The 13,197-nt window shown below is 52.7% G+C and overlaps 8 protein-coding genes across 8 annotated transcripts in view; 2 read left to right on the forward strand and 6 right to left on the reverse strand.

Moving 5' to 3' along the window:
* Positions 1-182, reverse strand: part of PPTG_22560 (hypothetical protein) — a gene marked incomplete at both ends in the record, with an annotated part of 5,722 nt that extends 5,540 nt beyond the window's left edge. Inside the window, one exon of the mRNA XM_008904803.1 lies at positions 27-182. Coding sequence (XP_008903051.1) covers positions 27-182 — 156 coding nt within the window. The remainder of the gene's footprint in view (positions 1-26) is intronic.
* Positions 183-1,116: 934 nt separating this feature from the next.
* On the forward strand, positions 1,117-3,063 carry PPTG_09702 (hypothetical protein). The gene is made up of 2 exons (XM_008904723.1): positions 1,117-2,254; positions 2,325-3,063. The coding sequence occupies exons 1-2, from the start codon at positions 1,180-1,182 to the stop codon at positions 2,462-2,464; spliced, it is 1,215 nt and encodes a 404-aa protein (XP_008902971.1). The 5' UTR covers positions 1,117-1,179; the 3' UTR covers positions 2,465-3,063.
* On the reverse strand, positions 2,186-4,215 carry PPTG_09703 (hypothetical protein). Its single transcript, XM_008904724.1, has 2 exons — positions 3,016-4,215; positions 2,186-2,943 (listed from the first exon to the last, which is right to left on the reverse strand). Exons 1-2 carry the CDS (start codon positions 4,155-4,157, stop codon positions 2,592-2,594), a joined length of 1,494 nt encoding a protein of 497 aa, XP_008902972.1. The 5' UTR covers positions 4,158-4,215; the 3' UTR covers positions 2,186-2,591.
* A 12-nt stretch (positions 4,216-4,227) lies between these two features.
* On the reverse strand, positions 4,228-5,858 carry PPTG_09704 (homoserine O-acetyltransferase). Its single transcript, XM_008904725.1, has 2 exons — positions 5,754-5,858; positions 4,228-5,698 (listed from the first exon to the last, which is right to left on the reverse strand). The coding sequence occupies exons 1-2, from the start codon at positions 5,762-5,764 to the stop codon at positions 4,432-4,434; spliced, it is 1,278 nt and encodes a 425-aa protein (XP_008902973.1). The 5' UTR covers positions 5,765-5,858; the 3' UTR covers positions 4,228-4,431.
* Positions 5,859-6,165: 307 nt separating this feature from the next.
* On the reverse strand, positions 6,166-6,570 carry PPTG_22561 (hypothetical protein; the record flags this gene model as incomplete). The annotated part of the gene is made up of 2 exons (XM_008904804.1): positions 6,166-6,343; positions 6,485-6,570. 2 exons carry the CDS (start codon positions 6,568-6,570, stop codon positions 6,166-6,168), a joined length of 264 nt encoding a protein of 87 aa, XP_008903052.1.
* A 688-nt stretch (positions 6,571-7,258) lies between these two features.
* PPTG_09705 (hypothetical protein) lies at positions 7,259-8,379 on the reverse strand (the record flags this gene model as incomplete). Its single annotated transcript, XM_008904726.1, has 1 exon — positions 7,259-8,379. The coding sequence occupies one exon, from the start codon at positions 8,377-8,379 to the stop codon at positions 7,348-7,350; it is 1,032 nt and encodes a 343-aa protein (XP_008902974.1). The 3' UTR covers positions 7,259-7,347.
* A 1,773-nt stretch (positions 8,380-10,152) lies between these two features.
* On the forward strand, positions 10,153-11,202 carry PPTG_09706 (hypothetical protein; the record flags this gene model as incomplete). The annotated part of the gene is made up of 2 exons (XM_008904727.1): positions 10,153-10,211; positions 10,296-11,202. The coding sequence occupies 2 exons, from the start codon at positions 10,153-10,155 to the stop codon at positions 11,200-11,202; spliced, it is 966 nt and encodes a 321-aa protein (XP_008902975.1).
* Positions 11,203-11,447: 245 nt separating this feature from the next.
* On the reverse strand, positions 11,448-12,785 carry PPTG_09707 (hypothetical protein). Its single transcript, XM_008904728.1, has one exon. It carries the CDS (start codon positions 12,780-12,782, stop codon positions 11,583-11,585), a length of 1,200 nt encoding a protein of 399 aa, XP_008902976.1. The 5' UTR covers positions 12,783-12,785; the 3' UTR covers positions 11,448-11,582.
* Positions 12,786-13,197: the final 412 nt, after the last annotated feature.

Raw genomic sequence — 13,197 nt, forward strand, 5'->3', positions numbered from 1 at the left:
TTCAATGCGTACATGTCCTTCTGCACTTCAGACGCGGTCTTGCACTTGGAACTGTCAGGTGCCCAATCCGGACCCTTACGCGAATTGTAGTTGACGCCGGGCATCTTGACGTTAAGAGCGTCAGCACCGCCATTGAGCATGAGCACCACGGAGGCAACGAGGGTAGGAAGGAAGAGCTTCATGTTGGAAGTTAGTGAGCGAGTCTACTGGGTGGTGAAGTATATCTCCGCAGAGCTTGTGATGCCGAGCAGAAGAAATGGGAAGTGGCTCCTCAAGACTTTCGGGACAACATGAAGCAGCGCAGATCAACGCCGAGCCCAGCCCACAGGAAGCTCCGCACAGACGATTGGCATCATGGCGCGTGTGGCATCTGGCTGTCCGCTCCTTGCCAGAAAATGGGTCAAGTACTCTTATTTCAGTAGAAAAATGAAACCTGCTTGTCAAGAAACAGTGTTGTCGACTCCAAAATACTGATAGAAGGTATCAATCGTGCACATTACTGAATTATGATACTCAAACCGAATATTTTACCGTGCGATACGCCGTTGGAACGCCTCGAGCATTTGCTTCGATACTGGTATGCTGATGTTATCAGTGTCCGCATACATGTAGCGAAGGCCTCGTTGAAGGCCACTGCAGGCTGTGCTTGTGGTTGACCTACAATACCAGTGACGGCGTTACCAGTTGATCGGATTTTTTTTTGCAGTTCGAACGTGGGACACGGTATAATTGTGGTGCCGAGGATCAAAGGCAACATGTGAGGCACACGCTCGAGGGTGGGTGGTACAGTATACGTGTATGTCGAGACACCCCTTGTTGTCATTACGTATGCTGGTGCCCCAACAACAAAACGTCGCACTCGTAGCATCGAAATCCCGTCTTGGAGCCGAGCCATGCCGATGTGTTCGTCAAGCTGGCGCAGTGACCATCGGGTATGTGGCGACAATGAAAAACGAACCCGCCACCATTGACTCAGTATCAAACACTGTAGTATCAAAGTATATTTTGAAGGCGCATCTATCGATGTCACGAGCCTCAGCATGAAACTATTTTATAGGATACGGATCATGTTGGACTTTTCAACATGTTCCAAAATAAACAGTCATTTCGCTAAGAATCTTCGCCAATCACAGCCACGTATTTCAGATCCCACCCAAACGCTCCAATATCCTCGCAGCAATGTCGGAGCAGCAGCCTGCGGTGTCTCCGGCCTTACCCGAGGACCGGGAGGCGTGGCTAAAGACTGGGAGCAAGTTGCCAGCCACTGGAGACCCCGATACCACCAAGCCCAGCGACGAGGGCGACGATAAGGACGATTCCAACCCCTTCTCGCAGTACTATGGGATGCTGCTGCATCAACAAAACATGCTCCAAGACCACGTACGCACGGGCACCTACGAGCGCGCAATGCTCTCCAATCCGACAGATTTCCGGGATAAGGTGGTGCTGGACGTGGGCACTGGATCCGGCATTTTAGCGTTCTTCGCTATCAAGGCTGGTGCTCGTAAAGTGTACGCCGTGGAACTGAGCAACATGGCCGAATGCGCTCGCGAACTGGTAGCCGCCAACGGACTCAGTGACCGCATCACAGTCATCAAAGGCAAGATGGAGGAGGTGGAGCTTCCTGAGCAGGTTGACGTCGTGGTGTCCGAGCCCATGGGCTTCTTCCTCGTGCATGAGCGCATGCTGGAGACATTCGTCACTGCTGGCAAGAAATGGCGGCGCCCGGCGCCCAGCTTTAAGATGTTCCCGTCTATCGGCACCATGTTCATGTCGCCCTTCTCGGACGACAGCATCTACCGAGAGCAGATGGCCAAGGTGGCATTCTGGCAGCAGCAGGACTTTTACGGCGTCAATCTATCGAGTCTTCGGACGCGAGCAATGGACAACCACTTCTCGCAGCCCGTCGTTGGATACTTCCCTCCTGACATTCTGCTGAGTTCGCGTTTCGCTGAGCATGTATTAGATTTTGCTGATATCACCAAGGACCAACTCGATACCTTTGACTTCCCGTTCCACTTTGTGGTTGAACGCACCGCTATCATGCACGGACTCGGCTGCTGGTTCACCGTCGATTTCTTGGGATCAGATGCACGAGTAGTGCTCAGTACAGCGCCACACGATGCAGGAACACATTGGTACCAGTGCCGCCTTCTACTCTCCACCCCGATCGCTGTTAATGCATCGCAGAGTGTTAGCGGCAATCTCCACTTCGTGTCAAACAAGAAATTCAGCTACGATATCGACCTCGAAGGTGTGATTCCTGCTGTACATGACATGCATCTATGAAACTGACATTGCCGTTCTCTTTGTGGTGTTTGCAGTTCGTCTTGATGGGACTTCGATTGTGTCACGGAATCATATTCGGTTGCATGACCAGATGTACCATTATCTGTACTCTCCTGGCGCTACTTCGGGAGCTGCTACAACCGACGGAACGCAACAATCGAACTCGTCGTACTGAGGTTATGACAGCTTCGAGTGTTAGACGAGAAAGAAGACAGGCAGGTTTAACAAGAGCGAACAAATGAGCTAAATATCGCGACACATATATAGGGAACATTGGAGCCACGGTAGGCTACGGTACCACTTCACTTGTCAAGCGCTGTCTCGACACCCATAATATGGTCGATCGCCTTCCTCACACACGGATCGAAGGCCGCACTGGACGCAGCGGCTGTCGTTTTTTGCTGCTTTGGCGAGTTGCCGTTGATCGTTTGAGCAGGGTACATCTCCATATCGGGGACGACTTCGGTGGCCGGAATGCCCACACCCTCAAACAGCTCATTGTCCGCACTGAAGATCCGCTGGTACGGGATTTCCACTGTCCAATAGTTTGGCAAACGCAACTGCCGGGTGGGGGACAGACTCCCGGCGGTGCTAGCTCCGATTCGGGACGTTAGCGGACGCTTCATCAACGACAGACACAGCAACTCCGCCGTACTATTATCATAGCGACATCAGAACAGCAAGGTTAGACCAGGTACACTTTCATCCTAAAAGATCTGTCCTTACCCGCGAGTATATTGGCTCTGGAGCACAGCCAACGGGCCCCGGTAGCGCGTGCAGCGCGATGTGTACGGTATGTGGTAGTTCTTCCTCTTGGAGAATCTCGACGTCGCACCTGGTAACTTCTCGTCCGTCGAAAAAGCCAGTGCTTTGTCACTGGCAAAGAACGACGCGACCGTCAACGCCGCGACGTGTGAGCCTCCACCTTGGTTGAAACGTAGGTCCAAAATGAGTCCGTCCACGTCTCCTAAGCCCAGCAAGATCGCTTCCAGCGACCACCGCATGGACTCCAGGTCGTAGATCTCAGGCACAGTAACGGAACTTCCCCCTCTGCCTTCTCCAGACTTGTTGTCCACTTCTAGCCGTGTCTGTCCTGCCATTTTAGTAGCCGTTGATCCTCTTGTCCAAGAAGGCATTAGAGCGTCCACTCTGGGCAGTGGGAACTCTACAAAGCCCTGCATGGCAGTAAGACAAATGTAGCCAATCCTCCATCCCGGACAGGTCTCGGCATTTAAGATACCGCAGACAAAGCGGTTGTTGGCGATCCTGCGGCCTCCTTGAGTCAGGTGTTCTCTCTCAATAGCTGCCAGCGTTAATTGCTGGAATCTCAGAGCTGCGGCAGTGGGGAGCTTGTGACCACGCACTGTCAGCGTCCTGGGTCCTGAACCTCCAGCAGCGGCTCCTGCCACGCGCGAGACTGCGAGCGACGGGTCGTCGCATAGTGACACGCTCTCCTGAAGTGCTATCCAAAGATCGTCGTCGCTCGTAGCCGGCTGGATGGCGTCCCCGAAGAGCTGGCGCACAAGCTGCCAATCCACGCGTCTGGGCTCGAGGAAGGCGTAGTGGTCCTGCATGGCGCGCCAGAAGCTGCGGAACGTCAGCACTGGGTCGCGCGAGTAGGTCACGCGCGCGAAGATAGCACGCAGAAGCTCCAGGAACAATCGAAGCAGGATACCATGCAGTGTCATGAGCACGACCAACGCGCCGCCCAATACGGGCACGTGGCGTCGTAGGAAGCTCACAGGAAGGATGGCAACGGCCTCATACAGCTCCAATGGCCACAGGATCAGTAGCTGCAGCCACGCATCGGGCGTCAGCAGCCAATCCAGGCGAAGCAATGTCCACGGCTTCAGCATCGCGGCCAGCATCTCTGAGTTCAGGATTCCTTCGCTGTAAATTACTGAAGTGCCGTCGTGAGACTGTCGTGTCAAAGGTAAAGTTGACGTGGACCACACAGTACCTTGAAGTGATCCAAAAATAGTGATCTCAAAATGAGATACAATTTCGGTAGTCGAATGTAGTGATTAGTAGGTAGTAGATAACAGCGTTTTTTGTTTTATACATTCACACGCGATACACTTCAGCTAGCGCGCTCAGGTGTGCTGCGGACGTCGACCAGCAGCACTAACACGACAATAACAATTACAGACTGCTGTAGCGATGCTGCTCGTGCGGCAGGATGTTCGCGAGCTGCTCCTCAATGTACTCGCGTACCAGCGGAGAGAACACGTCGCGCTGCATCTGGCCGTTAAACATGGCGTCATGGCCGAACTTGGAGTCCACCTCCACTAGCTGTGCGTTGTGGCCATACGACTGCAAGATATTCACCAGGTTGCGCTGTTCTTGGATCGGGATCAGCAAGTCCTGCTTAATGCCGATGATCAGCGTGTCTGCCGAGATGCGGCTTGTGCCCTCGGCCAGATTGAGCGCATTGCGGCCAAGGTTGGTCAGGTCCATGGCCTTAGACAGCAGCAGGTAGCAGTTGGGGTCGTACAATCGAGCGAACTTATTGGCCTGGTAGTCCATGTAGCTCTCCACCTCGAAGGTGGTTGTCTTAAAATGCATGGGGCCAGTGGGATTCCAGTCGAAGCGAGCGTCAAACTCCTCGCGCGAGCGATAGCACGTCATACCCAGCTCACGCGCTACCTTCATACCTTCAAGTGGCACTCCGGGTGTGTAGTTTCCGTCCTTGTACTGTGGATCGGCGAGGATGGCGCGGCGCTGTACACGTCGGAATGCGACCGTGCCGGGGGTAGTCTGGTGGGTGCAGGCAAGACCGACAAGACGGTCCAAACGGTCCGGGAACTGGGCAGCGAACTCAAGCGCTTGAATGCCGCCCATACTGGCTCCAATGACGGTGTGAACGCTGTCGATGCCCAGGTCGTCCAAGATCTTGGCGTGACAGCGCGCCATGTCGGCGGGTGTGAGTTGAGGGAACGAGGCCTTGTATTTCTCGCCCGTGAGTGGATTGATCGTCAGTGGCGAAGTGGCACCGAACGGACTGCCCAGCACGGACGGGCAGATAACGCGGAAGTAGGAGGTGTTAATGGCTTTGCCGGGGCCAATCATGTTCTCCCACCAACCGGGGCGAGGGTCATCACGGTTGGAGGCCGCGTGACTCGAGTGCGAGAAGGAGGGCAGTACAAGGATGGTGCGGTCGCCGGGCAGCGAGCAGTCTCCCCACTGTTCCCAATCGATGGTCACTTCGGGCAGCGAGCCGCCCAACTCGAGCGGGAACTCCTCCTTGAGGACAGATTGATATTTATTGCGCGTGAGCGTGAAGTCGCCACCGTTGTCGCGCTTGGGATCCACCACATACGAACGTTGTTGAGTGACCTGGTTCAGCAGGCTGCGGCGTGGGAGTTGTGACACCGCTGGGCTCTGGCGAAGAGCTGCCTGTGTGATGCGACTGATAAAAAGATTAAAAACGATTGCAAGCAATTTATTGCCGACGCGGAGCTTACCGAGCCAACATGTGCCTTGGATGTTTTTCACTTCTGCTGCTTGAGGTAGAAGATCAAATGTGTCTGCGAGAGGTCTCCAAGCGCCATGGCGCTCCATTGGTTGAAAGAGGTGCCAATCCAGTGTCGATTTGACACCTCGTCACAGTTTATGGTGTAACTGGCGGTTACTTTGACTTGGTTTTTATAAGTGCAGGTTACGCTAGCGTTACGTATAGTATTTGGGTATGGTAAGCAATGAATCACTGCAATAACTGGTTTACCCTGTTATATTAGTTCTATATCACATGACAACGTTTATAATACGAACTTTGATATCAATCAAATATAATAACCTTGGGATATGTATTGATATTATTTCTCAAAGACAAACTGCTGGCTCTTTTTTTTCTACATTCCCCGAGATAGTGCCTGGTCACTCACTAGGGTATCCGTTGCCTGACGTGCACATGGACAGCTCAGCTTGGTCAGGCACCGTGCCGCTATTAGCAGCGGCCCGCTGCGAGCCACCCGCATTGATGGATGGCGGGCAGGCGGTGGTGATCGGCGTGGTCTTCCCCAGTAGAGCTATGTATACTGCACATGCGAAATCCCTGCTTGCGTCGCAAAGATGTGAGTACCAGCAGAGCACCAACCATTCACCATGTCAACCGATGCTTGCAGGGACAGTGATGCATGCACCAATGCACACTCGGCCATCATGTGAACGACCGTGCGGATGCCTCGCTACTCACCGATTTTCTGCTTGCTGCAACGCCTCGAGCTGAATAGCCGATTCCGTTGACAAGGTGCAACATAAGCGTTTCTGGCAAATGGGCATTTTCGCGCAGTACCGTTGCGCTTGTTTGTTGGCAAAGCATTCGCTTCATGTGCGGTAGATCACGGTCACATGTCGTTTAGTTTTGCTCTGGTGTGCCGTTGGTCACTTCGTACGTAAGACTGATCTCGCGTGGATTGCAATGAAGTGATTAGTTATGTTGCACGAGATGAGATTATGGTATATTCAAACAGCTAACGTGTAAAAGTACTCACACCACCGGAACCTGATCTCTTCGGATGATGTTCGATGCACATTACAGTGTCTTGTGGTAGTTCGATCGTCGAACGACGGCAATAGAGCGGGGTGAGTGAGTGAAAGAGTGCTCCATTTCCCTTACTTAGTACTTATTTAGGATCGCTGCCAATGTCAAACTGGTAGATGTTTGCGTTCCAAGTTCCTACCCCCGCTTCCATCATTCCACCCTGTCTATCCAATTCCGGAAATCAGGAAGGACCGCGGTAGATCACATCTCACATTTCAACAATGTACAGCAGAGTTGCTACAGCGTGAGGGTTGGTGTGGACGCATTCACCCACTTTGCAGTACATCGGGTATACTACTGGTATTACTATTGAAAAGCTGTCTTGCAATGATCTTGGTAGGCAGCGGAGGGTTACCCGAGCTCACGGAGCACTCACTGGAGTAGATGACATTGCATAGAGTTTCACATAATATCAAGGCAAAAAATGCATATCGTTTATTTTGTTTGGTAAGGACTAACATCAATCTTTATGGGGAATTCATCCCTGCACTCTATGCACGCAAAGGCCAACGCATTTACAGGTATTTGGTGTCAACCCACCACTCGGTCGCGTATCCTTCGCCAAGGACCTCCGTGATGGCCACAGGAGCGTCCAGCTGTCCGCTGAAGGCAACACGGTTGGCAGTGTTGGCGCCGGGGCCAGAGTTGTTGAACTCCTTGAAGATTACCTTGTCCGTGGGGGAGGTGGCATCCCAAGTCGCCCAGCCCTCGGGCTTGACCACATCACCGAGCTCGCTGTTCTGCCAGATGACCTTGGCGTAAGGACGCCACGGGCGTCCAAGGACAGTCGAGTTGACACCGCTCTTGCCGAACACACGGGCGCGGTTGATGACGTACGTGGCCGTGCTGGACTCGGATTCACGTCCGCTGGCAGTAATGAAACCAGTGCCGATAGTCTCGATGTCGCATGACTCGAACCAAGCCTGGGCGTAGCGACCGAAGATGAAGTCGGTGGCACCGTTGATGTACGTGCGGGCGTAGAGCTCACGGCCCTTGTCGGCCAGAACGGTGTCCTGGTAGCCCGTGAGGTTGCATGCGTAGAAGCCGTAGTCGGTGGCGTTGACGTTGACGGCCAGAGCTTGGCCAACGTTTCCAGCCGTGTTAGCGATGTTGAGATTGTACACCTTCACGTTGTCTGACTTGAAGCGCACCGTGCTGGTCATGTCGTTACGAGCCTCACCCGTCACCTCAGCAGGGATATCCTTCTGGGCCTTGGCCTGGGTGATAGTCACCTCGTTGCCCGCGTAAGACATGGCGTCGCACGTGAAACCCTGGAGCACCAGCGGGCCCGACAGCGGCGAGATCAGCACCTGCTCGTTGTACACACCAGGGCGCACGAACACGGTCTGCTCCGACGTCGTGTTGGGGTCAAGGCGCGCCACTCCCTCCGACACAGTCCGGAAACTGTTCTTGTAGGCACCCGTGGCGTCGACGACGATAGCACCAGCCGGGGGTTCCGTCCGCGCGTTCGGTCCGCTGCATGCACGGTCGGCAAGAGCTCCGGCAGCGAGACCAGCGAAAGCAACGAGGGGCGTGAAAATCTGCATTGTCGAGTCTTGTGTGACGAGGAAGATTAAGGAATGAGCTGCAACGCTGGAGATTAACGGACCTGTTCAATACCACAAACACCCTGTTCGTTTGCTCGCGCATTGCAACTCGTTCATGTTTTCCCCTTCCCCGCCCAAGTGGCATCACGGATGTCAAGCTTATGGCGTCAAGGACACCGCATTAACGCGAACTTGGATGATTGGCATCAGCACGGTGATCTTGGCAGCGCCATCCGTCCCCGTGGAATTGGAGCATGAGTCACGCGTGAGGCACGTGCAATTTGCATGCCATGAGAAACCCGATAGTTGGCACACGGCACTCCTGCTGCGATGCTGTTGCAGTATGTAGATCAAAACGTTGCACGAATATTTGAGTCAACATTTACGTAGCAAGGCAAGAAGCAGAACAGCAACAACATTTTTTATGCCACTTTCCACGGTATGATAACCGAAATATTATATTGCCTAGCTTCTTTCGCATTTCTACAGGAGTCCATGGTTGTGCGTTCGGACCGCCAAGCCTTTCGCACTCAAACTATGCGTCCAAGTTCACAATCATCCAGCGATTTCCACTTTCGCAGCACGTTGCAGTCTCGCTGACTGAGCCTGGCTAGGGCCCTTCAACGAATATTGAGTCTGAACAACCTCTCCCCATCTGGGAAACAACGCTGCTGGTGTTGGAGAACTGAAGTACCGGGCTGGAAACCTCGAAATGTTGATGGTCACTGCAACCAACTGGCGGGAGCAATACGGCGTACGTATTCGTGAACACCGACAAGAATTCAGGATCCGGACGCTGGTACTTATTAAATAAAAATAGCTCAGACGTATTGCCGTGATAGTAAAATCGGTTTTCAACGTCAGAGTGCACGTAGTTCTTCGTAGCTTGCGCATTGCAACCGCACAGAGGAGGTTTTTAGTCGAAGTCTCGGAACTGTCAAACCAGCGGTTGGTCGTTCGCCCGATGTGAGGACACTTCACTGAGATCTGCCACGTGAGCAAAGGCCCAGCCATCGGAGGATAATGTGAATCGATGAAAGAGCAACTATGCGTGGGTATACGATGCCCAACGCAAGACTGTCGACCTGAGTGAGAGCATCGATTAGAGAGCTTACCACCGAAAAGCCGTTACAGATCTGCCCCGTCTATATATCATGTGTAGACGAATAGAGACAGGCACACGTCCTTTCATGATTCGGGTATCCTCACTAAAAGATACCTTACCAATGGTAAGCAAGAAATATAGGGACGTACTTGTAGAGTACACGCCATCAACAGCGAGCACCTGAGTCGTGTTGGCAGAAAAATATCCCCTGCGTGTTCTGTCCCACAAGCGTCTTTACGCCATCCAGTGTTAGCCCACGCATTGGGGATCAACAAGTCGCTGCGTTAAACTACGTAGCCTAATTCAAGCGGAGACAGGTGATCATGGTCGGCGTAGACAAACCCCGCACTAACTCAACACTCGCTTTGTCCTCATATCAGCATCTTCTCCGTCGGTGAACGCTATAGTTCATTTGTCGTTCGTCTATACTAACGCATCCCCCCCCCACGTTTCGTGCGCATGGACAACGAGTCTACTCAAGTCCATGTGAAATACAGTCGAAGCTGGATTGACGGCATTGTAATAGCAAAGTAACATGCTTAGCGCTTAAATCCAGCAAAACATGCCAGCGAAAACGAGTGGCAGAAGCCCAGCCCTCCACTTCATTTTTTAGTTTGCGCCACAGCAGACAAGTAAAATACCAACAGCACACTGTCGCGCAGCACAATATGAACTCTCAACGCTCGATTCATTGCATCATGAAAATGCGGAGTTGCGGTCTTTTCTGGTGAGACTTCATACGTTTTCATCCCGTCTAAAGCAGCAATCTGCCTCACACTTTCTTATTTCTCCTCCATTTCTTCCATCCCAGGCACAAGGTCGTAGTCTCCCTCAAGCTCGTCTCCCACCGATCACCTGATCAGTCCCAACAGAGGCTGTTGACTATCGCTCGTCCTAAGATGTTCGGCGGTAAGATGGAGATATCGCTCGATAACAACGCAATCACTCTCGTCCCCGTGACGGGGAAAGATGCGCGTCACTACCAACTCAAGATCCGCTACGGCTTGAGGTTCCATACCGTGACGCTACGCGCTCCAACTAGTGCCGTTTACGAGACATGGTGGTCGGCACTTAAGAATGCACTAGCATCTCCCAACTTTGCGGTGCTCCCGGTCATTGATGCACGAGCACGTCAAGTGGCTATCGCACCCGTTCTTCCTTCAAGAACCAACACCTCGCGACCCAAGCACACTACGACACTGGAAACGGTGGTGGAGGAAGCAAGGGAGGAAGAATCATTTGACGACATCCCCGTGCTGGAGGTTGGTGGACCTACGTCCCCAACCGAGACAGATATCCTCGCAAGCTGGCGGACGTGGGCAAGCCTGGACTACTTTGCCACCCCACCAAGTATTACCGGTCCTCTGTCTCCGGAAGCCTCAACTGACGGTAGAAAAGACAACGACGGCAGTGCCAGTGACAGAGTCTCGATCTACAGTGATATCAGCGAGTTCTGGTCGAGGCCGTCAGAATGGGAGGACGAGATCCCCTGCTACCAGCCTGCTCCCATCACTAGCTTTGCTGCTTGTGAACCTAATTCGCTAGTCCCGCAGAAGTGTATCACCCCGCAGCCTCAACATGACGATGAAAAGTGGCTGGATGAGATTGCGTCGTTCGCCTTCAGGCAAAAAGTTGGTGCAAGTCGCAAGTCAGAGCGTCGTCCCACCAGGCATATCACGGGACCACTTCACCCCCTGCTTACGTACACTCTGTTCTAAGGGCAGCACAATTCTCCAACACCCAAAGCTTCGCTCCAAGACAACCACCAAATCAACCAAGGTCATTGTCAAATGCTGCGCCAAAATGAAACGATACAAGCATGATGCAGTTGCTTCCAGCCGACTGTATGCAGCAGTCGAGATCCACACCGCTCAAGTCACGGTTATAAACAACCGGTGCGAAGCAGAGGACTCTACGTAGATTCTCAGCAAAGCACAAAACATAGCAATGCTCCACAGAAGATATCCAAACCATGTACAGTAAACCGTTGTAAGTATCAATAAGTACCAATCAAGACCGCCATTTCGATCATTCATTCACTCGGCTCTTGCTTGTCCTTTTCAACACAAATCTGCCTTAAGCTGCCCAAATACTTTCATCACGACAGATACGTCGCAATCGCCGAGGGAATAGCCGACGTGTCGCCGTAAGCTGTAAGATTGGCCGCCTCCATCCCTTGCTCAGTGAGTATCGCTTGTCCGTCGGACGACAACAAATACGCCACAAACTCTTCCGCCTCCGACATATGCGTCGCGTTATTAAGAATAGTTACAGTGTAGATCGACGCCGATCCATTGTAGACCGTCCCCGTCTCGGAGTTAGTGTACGACACGGTCGCATATACGTCGTCAAGGGCCGGATTTCCCATGTTAATCTCCTCAGGCAGCGTAATGAAGTCGATGTTGCTCAAGCTGCCTGCCTCGACGGCGTAGAAGAAGCCTACATCCAGGTCTCCGGACGACAGATACGTCTCCAGATTCTCCTCTGAGAAGATCTGGTCGCGGTTAGTCGCGTTACCCAAGATACTAGAAATCAGTCCACTGGTATTGTAGTATTCCTCGGCCAGTTCGAACATCATGACGGTACGGTAGCCCTTGGGGTCAGCATCTGGGTCTGTACGTCCGAGTTTCATGTCGGGGTTCTGAAGTAACGCTTCGTACCAGAGCAGCGAGCCATTCTGGACGGCAGCGAACACGTCGGCATAGGGCGACTGAGGGTAATAGCCGATGCCAACTGATGTCTCTCCAAAGGTGATATACCAGGAGATCAAATTGTCGTTGGCATCGCCCATGAGCAGCTCCGAGTTGACGGAGGCGTCGGCACTGATGAAGACGTCGGATTGGCTACCGTTGATGATGAGGTTGGCCAGTTTAACGGAGCCTTTAGCCACTAGCGACGTGGAGATGCCCGTGGCGGCGGTGAAGGCCGGAGCAAGCTTGTCGTCCATGAGGCCGACCAGGGAGCCGGCGTGGTAGATGGTCACGTTACCTGTGGTGGTAGAGGCACTAGAAGAGGAGGAGGAATCGTCCGATGAGGACGAGAAGACGCCGCAGGCTGCCAACACGATCACCACGATGAGCACAAGCAGTACAGCGGCCAGAGCCACACGATACTTGACGATAGTGGCCTTGACGTTCCACACGGGGGTGCCCTTGTACGGCGTCTCGCTTTCGTGCTCGTGCTGAGGCGGCGGCGTGAGGGGTATCGAGTTCACCGAAGTCATGGTGGCTACGCGCGTCTGGTCGGGCGATTGGGGAAATGGCCGGATACGGTACACTTTTTGAAGGAGCATCAGCATTGCATGCAACTTGAAATGATGTCGTCTGCGGCCGTTGATTGGCTGATAAATGAATCATGGTGGCCAATCGCCGTGGCGGGATGTGGGATTGGACGCATTCCTTGTACGCAGAGGTTGGGTACGAAATATGCAAATGAAAATTGTTGCCATGCATGAGCACATTCAACACATGAGTACAAAAAGCCGGGACGCTCTCTCGTCTTGACAGAATTTATTTGTCATAATTTAAATTTGTATTACGACCAATAAATTCTGTCAAAGTTTTCTGGATACCGTAAAATTCGGATTGAATGCAACATTCGTAAAAACTCGATCATTATGACTAATGCCGTGCGTAGCCCGGGAAGCCCTGGATATTTACGTTACGTACCGGTATTTATCGGTAAGCTTTGATGAAAGGCTCAACAAAGAACTA

Source organism: Phytophthora parasitica (genome assembly GCF_000247585.1).
Source record: "Phytophthora parasitica INRA-310 unplaced genomic scaffold supercont2.18, whole genome shotgun sequence".
Classification (NCBI taxonomy): Eukaryota; Oomycota; class Peronosporomycetes; order Peronosporales; family Peronosporaceae; genus Phytophthora; species Phytophthora nicotianae.